The sequence below is a fragment of the Artemia franciscana genome, chromosome 16 (assembly GCF_032884065.1).
Source record: "Artemia franciscana chromosome 16, ASM3288406v1, whole genome shotgun sequence".
NCBI classification, from domain to species: domain Eukaryota; kingdom Metazoa; phylum Arthropoda; class Branchiopoda; order Anostraca; family Artemiidae; genus Artemia; species Artemia franciscana.
In genome coordinates, this window is record NC_088878.1 from 2,678,253 (window position 1) to 2,691,396 (window position 13,144).

At 36.5% G+C, this 13,144-nt stretch overlaps 1 protein-coding gene across 1 annotated transcript in view; it reads left to right on the top strand.

Moving 5' to 3' along the window:
* Positions 1 to 13,144, top strand: part of LOC136036900 (propionyl-CoA carboxylase alpha chain, mitochondrial-like) — a 97,458-nt gene that overhangs the window by 38,843 nt on the left and 45,471 nt on the right. The window contains exon 4 of the mRNA XM_065719276.1: positions 12,336 to 12,524. Coding sequence (XP_065575348.1) covers positions 12,336 to 12,524 — 189 coding nt within the window. The remainder of the gene's footprint in view (positions 1 to 12,335; positions 12,525 to 13,144) is intronic.

Below are 13,144 nucleotides of genomic sequence, written 5' to 3' on the forward strand. Positions count from 1 at the left end.
GACTTCTGCTATCCTACCATGGCAACGTTGGGAAAGTTTTACGTAAAATAAGTGAAAAATATTTGCTCTGTTTGAATCTCTTTTCATATCTGCGAGTTATAAACCTATTTCAGCAAATATAAGTAAATGGATGTGTTTCCCTATGATGAAAAGTATATTTTAAAAAGTAGGCATGTCCACTTTCGACCCTTTTTAAATTATAGTCAGTAAGCTGGCACATTTATTTGAATATAAAATCAAAATTTAAAGTTAAATAAGGCTACAGGTAAAATGCTATAACATTTGGTACTATATATCAAATAAAAAAGAAACGAACATTTCTAGTGAAAATAAAAAGCAATGTCATACCTTAAACTTATAGAAATGATCCTTTATGTAAATGAACTGCCGCTCCCTTCAAATTGCCCATTATTGCACTAAAACTGGACTCGTTATTCATCTCAATGCTAGGCTTTGTAACATGAAATTTTTAGCTCACTAAAAATTTAATTGATCCTGATTTTTTTTAGAGAGAAGGATTTATTCATTAAACAGATAATAAACTAAAAATGATTACTACCTTTTCTAAAAAAAAGCTTGTCCAAGGGGGAGATAGAGAAAGCTAAATACATAAAATAAAAGAACACTAGGCCACCGATACCACCGCACTCAACTATAAATATGAAAAAAAAACAACAACATCACTACTTCACTTTTCCTCAAGGAACTACACATCATATTAACCCCCACAATAAACAAAATAAATGAATGAATCATAATGATTCATTGATAGCCTAATTTAAAAAATGAAAGCTTTTGGTATAGCAATGTAGAAGTCTTTCCATTTTTATAGAAAGTCTGGACACTCCACCACTATCCTACCCTCACAACGTTGGAAAGGTTGACAAAAAAAGAAGGAATGTCAGTGAAGAATATTTTCTTATAATGGTTTAAATAACGCTTTTACATCATTTCTTATTGCGCGACTAAATACAATGTATATAAGAAATGGAATTGAATAAAATAAATAAACAAGATCACATGAAATACGGAACATAAAAATGCCAAAATCACTTCCAAGCTGTTCTTTATTGAAGAAGAACAAGAGAAGGCGCAGGTAAGTACCAACTAAGAATAATAACATTATAATAGCCGTAATTTTAGCATCTATAAGGTTCATCATCTTCTTCCTTGTGGGCATGACGTGGATTTGATTAATTTTGTGCTTCTGTAGGACTGCTAGGTTTAAACAAACACTCACTATAAATGGAATTGATATGAAGAGATAGGTCAATTGAAACTTCCTTAAGTCAACATATTTTTCAGGCTGCCATAAACATGTATTGTAAGTAACTTGCTTAGCAATAAACGGAATGCCTGCTAGTGAAGTCGGTGCAGTCAAAAGACTACCAATAAATATTGAAAGTTTCACTTGTTTTGCATCTGAGATTTTCATCATATATTTCGGTGCCATTGTCAATAAAAACCTTAATACTGTAAGTGCCTGATAAAATATGACATCAAGTCCATGGAAAATATATTCAAAAAATGCATGAAGCAAACATAAACTAGGATGTAAGGGCTGTAAAATCCAACCTGTTGATATTACATAGCAAATGAAGTGACAGATTAAACTTGAAAATGCTGGAGCTAGGGTGATTTTGTCCAGTGATGAAATTCGTCTTTTTGACTTGTTGATAGCGACTAATATGGTTAAAATCAATGCAGCACATAGTATAGTGATTGTTGTGGATATAGCGATTGCGATAATTTGGTATCCTATCCACATATTTTCAATTCAGGAAATGATGAATGATTTATCTCATATAATCTGAAAAAAATAAATGTTTAGTCTGGCTGAAAGCAGACAAACCCTTGGTTGCGTTACTGGTTCATTCTTTAATAAGACGAAATAAAGAACTCGGTAGTTCTTTGCTAGTTTATTGTTAAGATGTTGGGAATGTGATTGGAATCAGTGCAGTCGATAGCACCATGACTGTTGTGGATATAATTATTGTAATTATTTGGTATGTTGTCAACATATTCTCAATTACAGAAACTTGGAATAATTCACCTAATAGATTCTGAAAGAGATACGAAATGAAAACCCTGAGTCAGTATGGCTGCGTAACTGCGTTTGCTGCAGGCACAGTTTGGCTCAAAACTTAATTTTTCTTATAAATTATCATCTATGGAACATCACGAGTCCCAATTATAGAGATGGAAAAGGGAATAGAGACAAAATTTCTGCCAGTTTCGCTATTTATTCTATTTCCCTTTACTAATCTATCCCACGACTCCCAATTAACGGCAAAACATGACCGCGAAATGTTGCAGAATGTTGTCTCTTTCCTTTTTATGGCACTTGGTATTAACCAAGTGACATATAGCAGTCGCCAATTCTGTCGGTCCCGGTTTTGCTACTTTAGGCACTTCCAGGTAAGCTAGGACGATGAAATTTGGCAAGCGTATCAGGGACCGGACCAGATTAAATTACAAATAGTCGTTTTCCCGATTTGACCATCTGGGGGGGGAGTGGGGGCCCGGTTAATTCGCAAAAAAATAGAAAAAATGAAGTATTTTTAACTTATCAGCGGGTGATTTGATCTTAGTGAAATTTGATGTTTGGAATGATATTGTGTCTCAGAGCTCTTATTTTAAATCCCGACCGGATCTAATGACATTGAGGGGAGTTGGAGGGGGAAAACCTAAAGTTCCGGTTTTGCTACTTTAGGCATTTCCAGGTAAGCTAGGACGATGAAATTTGGCAAGCTTATCAGGGACCGGACCAGATTAAATTAGAAATAGTCGTTTTCCCGATTTGACCATCTGGAGGGGGGGAGTGGGGGCCGGTTAATTCGGAAGAAATAGAAAAAATGAAGTATTTTTAACTTATGAGCGGGTGATTGGATCTTAATGAAATGTGATGTTTGGAATGATATTGTGTCTCAGAGTTCTTATTTTAAATCCCGACGGGTCTGATGACATTGGGGGGAGTTGGAGGGGGGGAAACCTAAAATCTTGGAAAACACTTAGAGTGGAGGGATCAGGATGAAACTCGATGGGAAAAATAAGCGCAAGTTCCAGATACATGATTGACATAATCGGAACTTATTTGCTCTCTTTGGGGTAGTTGGGGGGGGGGGGGGGGAGTAATTCTTAAAAATTAGAAAAATGAGGTATTTTCAACTTACGAACGAGTGATCGGATCTCAATGAAATTCGATGTTTAGAAGGATATCGTGTCTTAGAGCTCTTATTTTAAATCCCGACCGGATCTAGTGATGGGGGTGGGGAGTTGGGAGGGGGAAACCTAAAACTTGGAAAACACTTAGAGTGGAGGGATCGGGATGAAACATGGTGGGAAAAATAAACACAAGTGCTAGATAGATGATTGACATAAACGGAACGGATCCACTCTCTTTTGGGTAGTCGGGGGGGGGGGGGGTATTTCTGAAAAAAAAATGAGGTATTTTTAACTTACGAACGGGTGATCAGATCTCAATGAAATTTGATATTTCGAAGGATATAGTGGCTCAGAGCTCTTATTTTAAACCCGACCGGATCTGGTGATATTTGGGGGGAGTTGGGAGGGAGAAACCTAAAAATTGGAAAACACTTAGAGTGGAGGGATCGGGATGAAACTTGGTGGGAAAAAAACACGAGTCCTAGATACATGATTGACATAACCAGAACGGATATGCTCTCTTTGGGGTAGTTAGGGGGGGGGCTAATTCTGAAAAATTAGAAAAAATGAGGTATTTTTAACTTACGAATGGGTGATTGGATCTCCATGAAATTTGATTTTTAGAAGGATATCGTGTCTCAAAGCTCTTATTTTAAATCCTGACCGGATCTGGTGACATTGGGGGAAGTTTGGGGTGGGGAAACCTAAAATGATGGGAAACGCTTAGATTGGAGGGATTGGGATGAAACTTGGTTGTAAAAATAAGCAGAAGTCTTGCATACATGATTCACATAATTGGAACGGATCCGCTCAATTGCGGGGGGGGGGGGTAATTCTGAAAAATAAGAAAAATGACGTATTTTTAACTTACGAAGGAGTGATCGGATCTTCATGAAACTTCATATTTAGAAGGACCTCGTAACTCCCATATCTTATTTTAAATCCCAACTGGATCAAGCGTAATTGGAAGGGGCAGTTGGGGGGACCGGAAATCTTAGAAAATACTTAAAGCGGTGAGATCAGGATGAAACTGGATGGGAAGAATAGAAACCTGTCTAAGATACGTGACTGACATAACTGGATCGGATCTGCTCTCTTTGGTGGAATTGGGGGGGGGGTTATTTGGAAAATTGAGGTATTTGTAACTTACGAAAGGGTGACCAGATATTAATGAAATTTGATATTTAGAAGGATCTTGTGTTTTAAAGTTCTAATTTCAAATTCCGACCAGATCCTGTGACATTCGGGGGAGTTGGAGGGGGGAACCGGAATTCTTGGAAAACATGAAAATTGGAGTATTTATTATCTTACGAATAGATGATCGGATCGTAATGAAATTTGATTTTTAGAAGGAATTCATGTCTCAGAGATCTTATTTCAAATCCCGACCAGATCTTTTGACATTGTGGGGATTTGGAGGGGGAAATCTTGGAAAAACACTTGGAGTGTAGGAATCGGGATGAAGCTTGGTGGATAGAATAAACAAATGTCCTTGATACGTGATTGACAGAATCGTACTGGATTCGCTCTCTTTGGGGGAGTTGGGGGGAGGGGTTCAGTGATTTGGCGAGTTCGGTGCTTCTGGACGTGCTAGGGCGATGAAAATTGGTAGGCGTGTCAGGGAGCTGCACAATTTGACTTGATAAAGTCGTTTTCCCAGATTCGACCATCTGGGGGGCAAAAGGGAGAGGAAAAATTAGAAAAAATTAGGTATTTATAACTTACGAGTGGGTGATCGGATCTTAATGAATTTTGATATTTAGAAGGACTTTGTGACTCAGAGCTCTTATTTTAAATCTTGACCGGCATTAAGCCTCTTATTTTCCTTTTTAAATCAATCTATTGATTCATAGAATTTTGTTAGAGCTCATACCATATGATCTCTTGGCTCTTAGCTCTTCTCGCCTCGTCACAAGTGCCATATGAGCTCTTAGCTCTTGTTTCTGTATTCTTCCTTTTATGTATTTTTCCTTTTTTCCTTATTCTAGATCTTAATATATGTTCGATATATTGTTGTTTTACATGAAAATATGTAATGACTTAGTTACCACCCATATATACCCATGAAGTAAGCATAGATCTGGATCTAGGGGCTATATGATCCACCCTGTCTATATCAGATAGGAGAAAAAGTGACAGATTAGACTCGAAAGTATTGGATCTTAGTATTAAAAGTAGTTAAAAGTTAGTGTAAAACTGAGTTTAAAGTATTAACTCAAAGTAGAGTTTTTTCAACTCGCCAGGAATTCTGGCAAAAAAAATCCCCCTCTCGACGGAAATATCCTCTGGACAATTCAATCATGGTGAAAATTTACCCCGGACAGTTTTTCTTAACATCTCCACGAGTAAAATTGAGTCGGCAAAGAGAAAGCAAGACATATAAAGAAATTTCGTACAGGAATTCTAGTGAATTCCCCCAGTATAAAATTTCCCATGAAGAGTTCACCCCCCTGTACACTTCCATCTTCTTGGAAAATTCTCCCCGTGCAAAATCCCCCAGCAGAAAATTCGTCCTCCCCTCCCCATCTGATAAATGTATGCATGCTTCCCAATAACAAATATTGTACGTACACGATGGGCAAATTATTTAACTTAAAGACCTTTCCCCAGGCATTGTAGGGGGTCATGTTATCTCCAAAGATATAATATTGGGCCTTTCAACTATGCTGAACATAGTAGCTGTCTCAAAATTTTGATCGGATGATTTTGGAAAATAGGGGGCGTGGGAGGGGGCCTAGTTGCCCTCAAATTTTTTGGTCGCTTAAAAAGGGCGCTAGAACTTTTAATTTTCGTTAGAATGAGCCCTCTCTCGAGGTTCTAGGCGCACTGGGTCGATGCAATCACCCCTGGAAAAAAAAAAAAAACACGTATCCGTGATCTTTCTTCTAGCAATAAATAAAAAATTCTCCGTTTTTGTAGATAGGAGCTTGAAACCTATACAGAAGGGTTCTCTGATACACTGAATCTGATGTTGTGATATTCATTAAGATTCTATGGGTTTTAGGGGGTGTTTACCCCTTTTATTGAACGTCTGGCAAATTTTCTCTGGCTCATAACCTTTGATGGGTAAAACAAAACTTAAAAAAACTTGTATTTTTGAAATCAGCATAAAAATCTAATTATTTTGATATATCTATTTGTATGAAAATTCTGTTTTTTAGAGTATCGGTTACTATTGAGAAAGGTTGCTCCTTACTTACAGTTCGTTACCACGAGCTGTTTCATAGCTCTTGCTTCGGTTTGTGATGATGAAAACCAGTGCAGCGCATTATATAATGACTTTTGTGGATATTACAACAGTTTGGTATTCTAGCTCTGACTCTGATAACGGTGAAATCTGACCGCGAAATGTTGCAGAAAATAGTTTCTTCCTTTTTTAGTATCTATGCATGCTTGATATATTGTTTTAGTTGAAAATATGCAATAACTTGGCTACCAGCTCTATATACCCATGCATTTAGCTTAAACTGGGTTTTATGGGCTCTATAATTAAGATTAATTAAGATTAGATTAGAAAATACTGGAGCTAGCTCAATTTTATCTGGTAACGAAACTCTTGTTTTGATTTGTGCATTGCGAGTAATAATCAATGCAGCACATAGTATAATAACTGTTGTAGATATAACTGTGGCAATAATTTGTTATTCTTTCTACATATTTAAGGGATTTGTTGGTAGATTTAATATATCTTACTTTATATAATTGGTAAGTGTCTGTAACGCCTAACCAATCAATATGCGGTTATCCAACGGCTTGCTGATACCAATATGTTCTCCAGGTTAATTTTCAATCAGAATCCGTTGGTTTCCGATAATTACTAGAAAGCCTGTGTTGTCACTAGAAAGTATAACTGGCAGGGGCATCGAATTAAAATTTTGAGGAACTGTTTTTTAGAGGGGGATAGGGTCTGGCAGGAGAAATATTTTCCCCTGGTACTATCAAAAGAGTAGGCCTACACAGTACGTTTTTTTTTTACTTTTTATGACTATCTTTCGTCCGACAGGTTCTTCGCCTTGTTCAAATGAGCTGAATGAAGGGAGTGTATTTGAATTATATTTAAGACTATAATTAGTCTTAGATATCTGAAGAAAATCGAAAGAAAGAAGCATTTTCAGACCATTGATTTTGGATGACTGTTTTGGACTAATCTTGGGGGGGAGGGGAGCATCAATAATCCCCTCATTATGATTCCTATCATGCAAACGTTGAATCATCTGAGACCAAATTCTTTGTATACGGTTGATTGGGTAGCGTGTCCCTTTTAAGCTGCCTTCAAAGCCAGCTACGTAATGTCAACTCTCAATTAATTGTAATCTTTGAAATTTTTCCGTCCCTGACAAAAAAAAGAAGCAGGAAACAGTGCAAATCATCAGGATTATTTTCCTACCTTTGAATAGTTACTTGTCATCTTATGTTTTTTTTTTTTTAAGAAATGAAATCAGTTTATATATTCTTCCTAGCTGCGTTTTCAGCAAAAATAACAAATAGAAACTAACAAAAAAGGAGCAAAACTCCTTTTTTGCTTAAGGACGTTGCATCAACACCTCATGATTGCAAAATTTTAATCTGTTAGCCTGTGAAATACATTTGATTTAACTGACCACAATATTTTAATTATTAAGGTTTGAAATTAATCCCATATCGATATAATTTTATATCGATACTTTTTTTGGGACAATTTTAACCTCTTTTCATTTTTACACACAACAAATGGTTAAATATAAGAACACCTAATCTTATTCCCTTCCTATATATTGCGGTATCTCCCGATGTACTCCTTTTTTCGGTCTACTCTCTTTTCTGATAATGATGAACAGCCTTGATAATGGCCAATATATCTATTCTGGAATTTTTTTTAGAATATTATCAGAAATGGTCACCTGAAATGCTCAAAGCTGTGGCTGATGTATATAAATATATAAATACTAGTCTTACCCGTCGCGCGTTTCTGCGATCTCAAAAGAAAGGAAGTGCTGGAAAAATCCCCCAGTAAAAAACTTTCCCTGTCGGAAAATCCCCTCCGCAGAAATATCTCCCTCCCGGGGAAATTCTCCCCCACCACCCGAGGCTGTTGAACAGTAAGTTCGATAAATTACGAGTGGCATCGAACAGTTCGTAGTAACGAACTGTAGTAAGGAGCGACCCGGCTCAATAGTAACCGAAACTCTAAAAATGAAATTTTGATACCAATAGTTACATCAAAAGAATCGCATTTTAATTCTGATTTTAAAAATATAAGTTTCATCAAGATTTGTTTTACCCATCAAAAGTTACGAGCCTGAGAAAATTTGCCTCATTTTAGAAAATAGGGGAAAACACCCCCTAAAAGTCATACGATCTTAACGAAAACCACACCATCAGATTCAGCGTATCAGAGAACCTTTTTGTAGAAGTTTCAAGCCCCTATCTACAAAAATGTGGAATTTCTCATTTTTTGCCAGAAGACAAATCACGCATGCGTGTTTATTTATATTTTTTTTTCCAGGGGTGATCGTATCGACTCAGTGGTCCTAGAATGTCGCAAAAGGGCCCATTCTAACGGAAATTAAAAGTTCTAATGCCCTTTTTAAGTGACAAAAAAATTGGAGGTCACTTAGGCCCCCTCCCACGCTCATTTTTCCCCAAAGTCGCCGGATCAAAATTCTGAGATAGCCATTTTATTCACCATAGTCGAAAAACGAAATAACTATGTTTTTGGGGACGACTTACTCCCCCGCAGTCCCCGTGGGAGGGGTTGCAAGTTACAAACTTTGACCTGTGTTTACATATAGCAATGGTTACTGGGAAGTGTACAGGCGTTTTCAGGGGGATTTTTTTGGTTTGGGTGGAGAGTTGAGGGGGGGGGTATTTGGTAGGATCTTTCCATGGAGGAAATTCACATGGGGGAAGAGACTTTCAACGGAGGGGGCGCAGGATTTTCTAGTATTATTTAAAAAAAACAATGAAAAAATAAATATAAAATGTTGTTTTCTACTGAAAGTGAGAAGCAGCATTAAAACTTAAAACAAACAGAAATTATTACGCATATGAGGGGTTTACCTCCTCATAATACCTCGCTCTTTACGCTAAAGTATTTTTAGTAATTTTAACTATTTATTCTACGGCCTTTGTGATTCAGGGGTCATTCTTAAGGAATTGGGACAAAATTTAAGCTTTAATGTAAAGACCGAGGTATCGACGAGGGGTGAGCCCCCTCATATACGCAATAAAAACATACGAATATAGAGTTTCGCTACATAATTTAATTCGTAAGTTACGTATATTTTTTACTTATGAAAACGTTCATAAAAAATTGTAAGTTATAGTTGCCTTTTTAAGTAATCAAAAAATTGGAGGGCAACTAGGCCTCCTCCCTCGCTCCTTTTTTCTTAAAATCTTCCGATTAAAACTATGAAAAAGCCATTTGGCCCAAAAAAATTAATATGCAAATTTCGTTTTAATTATTTATGTGCGGAGAGCCAAGATCAAAACATGCATTAATTCAAAAACGTCCAGAAATTAAAAAAAAACAAGTATTTTTAAATGAAAATAAGGAGCGACATTAAAACTTAAAACGAACAGAAATTACTCCGTATATGAAAGGGGCGTTTCCTCCTCAACGCCCCGCTCTTTACGCTTTTAAAATGTAGAGTTAAAAGAAAGAGTCAAACTTTAGCGTAAAGAGCGGGTCGTTGAGGAAGAAACGCCCCTTTCATATACGGAGTTATTTCTGTTCATTTTAAGTTTTAATGTCGCTCCTTAGTTTCATTTAAAAATACTTTTTTTTTTTTTGTTTAATATATAAATGGAGCTATAATCGTTCTGTAATTTAGATTTTTATCGACAATTGGGACTGTATTGTGGCCTTTGCCATATCAACGATCTTGATGAATTAGTCATGGTTGTAACCAATCACAATTTACCTCTTGTTTATGAGCATCCATGATTGGTCCAAAGCAGGAGCGTGGCTAAGGGGGGGGAGTATCGCTCCCTCCTCCCCCTCAATGTGTCGCTTATGCGTCAAAATTCCAAAGGTGTCAGTGCTTCGAGCTGACACCTTGGAATTTAGCTTAAATCTTTTGTTTAATTTAGCTTATGTTTCAGCATTTGTCGGTACACTGGACGATTTTGTCAGCACATTGTTTATATCTCCAAACTCAAAACCAAAGTTGCGCCCCTGGTCTAAAGTGATTAAGGGTAGAAATTGATGTTTAGCTAAGCACATATGTGAACGGTGCTCTAAACTACATTTAAGATCTTTTGTTTAATTTAGCTTATGTTTAAGCATTTGTCGGTACACTGGACGATTTTGTCGGCGCATTGTTTGTATCCCCAAACTCAAAACCCAAGTTGCGCCCCTGGTCTAAAGTGATTAAGGGTAGAAATTGATGTTTAGCTAATCACATATGTCAACGGTTCTCTAAACTACATTTAAGATCTTTTGTTTAATTTAGCTTATGTTTAAGCATTTGTCGGTACACTGGACGATTTTGTCGGCGCATTGTTTGTATCCCCAAACTCAAAACCCAAGTTGCGCCCCTGGTCTAAAGTGATTAAGCGTAAAAATTTATGTTTAGCTAAACCACATATGTGAACGGTGCTCTAAACTGCATTTAAGATCTTTTGTTTAATTTAGCTTATGTTTCAGCATTTGTCGGTCGATTTTGTCAGCACATAGTTTATATCTCCAAACTCAAAACCAAAGTTGCGCCCCTGGTCTAAAGTGATTAAGGGTAGAAATGATGTTTAGCCAAACACATATGTGAACGGTGCTCTAAACTGTATTTAAGGGCCGGACACACGTAGTGAGCTAACGATGGAAGTACAACAACAATGATCTTTGCGCGAGAATTTCAAAACTAAAAATCATTGACACCAATAGTCAACTGCAGTTTATCAATAGTTGCATAATTGATCTCAACTTATTATTTAGTTCTTTAATTAGTATTATTAAGTTTTTTTTATTAATATTCTTGTTTCGTGGAAATGTTTTAAGTTCAATTTTATTTTATTATTAGATTATTAAGTTCTTTTATTACTAAATATTTTTTTTTCCTGCTGAAGAGAAGGAAACGATTGAGGATTTCTTTTTTATGATCACGATAAAATTTGGTGCCGTTTTTGTAAATCGGCATCGAAAGCTAGAAAATTTTTGAAACTCAAATCGCTGCCGTTTGTGGGGCCGAATAGCAAAGGTATTTCGGTGCCGATTTGGTAAATTGGTGCCGAAAAAAGCTACGTTTGTCCGGCTCTTTATTTCTGAGCACCAACGAAAAATTGTAAACAGTCGATAACAATTGAGGGGACTATGAAACTAAGCCAATAGTTGAACTTAAATCAATAATAATTTTTAATCTTACGTAATTAAATTTTGGGATATTAACTTGCCAAATCTATGGTTAAGGATCGTAATAGTTCCAAATTATCTGACACAGAATGATAATGTGAATACTAGCTTAAGGCAGTGGTGAATTCAATATATATATTATGTGTAAGTTACCATGACAATCTTGGCCTAACGATGAATAATCCTTACTTTGTAGTGACTTAATTTAAGCTTCGTGCAACTTTGATCTTTGAGGTTCTCATTATCCGTTTTAAAATGTATATTAATTTTTTTAGACGGTATTCTTGTATAGAAGTGGTCAAATTGACTTTTTTAATTATGCATTCAGTGCCCTTGATCATTTCAAAGAGAAAGAGAGAGATTATTGTCCTATACTTCCGTGTTTAAAAATGTGCTGTAATTCCATTTGTCATAAATTAATCATATTATTCATTGGTTCTGAAGCGATAAATAGTCCCGCTTTTCAAACCCAGGTTAACTAGTGCTAAGGGACACCTATACTTAAAAGAAAAATTTAATTTCTGGATAGGTAATTAGCTCCGCCTTTTTAAACATTTGATCGGCTCTTTTAGAGATTAAATTTTAAAAAACAAAAGCTCATATGGCACTTGTGACGAGGTCGGAAGAGCCAAGAGCTTATATGGTATGAGCTCTGGCAAAATTCGAATCAATAGATTGCTTTAAAAGGAAAATCAGAGGCTTAATGCCGGTCGGGATTTAAAATAAGAGCTCTGAAACACAAGGTCCTTCTAAATATCAAAATTCATTAAGATCAGATCACCCACTCAATTTTTCTAATTTTTCCTCTCCCTTCAGCCCTTAAAAAGATTAATTTTATTTCCAGGAGAATGAAAACGTCGCCTTTATTGGCCCAAACGCACATGCCATTACTGGAATGGGTGACAAAATTCATTCGAAGGTCATAGCTAAAAAAGCTGGTGTTAATATTATACCCGGGTTTGATGGAGTGGTTGAAGGCGAAGATCACTGTATTGAAATTTCACGGCAAATTGGCTACCCAGTTATGATAAAGGTTACCGTTTTTTCTTTTTATTATTATATTTTGGGAAAGACCGAGAGTGATTAAAAAACACCGTACTAATGATTATGATGCCAAATTGGTTGATTCTACAAATTAAAACTGGGGAAAACTAGCCAATAATATATGTTGTGATTGCAGTATCCTATTTGGCAGAAAAAACATTATTCAGAATTTTTGACGTTCTTCATTAATTGAGAATATATTCAAACGTATTTGTAGCATAGTGCTAGTTAATTGGCTATCCAAGGTTCCTCTATTAGCATTCTCTCAAAACATTTTAAAGGCCACATTTCCGAAAAATTAGGCGATATCAGCCTCTTCTCACTGTGGCATTAAGCAGAGCCACTCAAAGGGGGGTGTAGCAGCCCCGGGATGCTATGGTGCGGGGTGGTTCGGGTCAGCACAGCTAAGGATTGCTGACATCGATCAAAATTTTCCCTTTGATTTGCATTTTTTGCTTATATTTGGATTGGAAGGGGGGCTGTAATTAGTGTTTCCCCGGGAATCACCAACCATAAGAACGGCTCTGGGGTCAAGCCGTTTAGGCTGACAAAGCTGCATATAATGCTCACTCGCTCCGATTTCTGTAAAACTTTTCCAAAGTCAATACT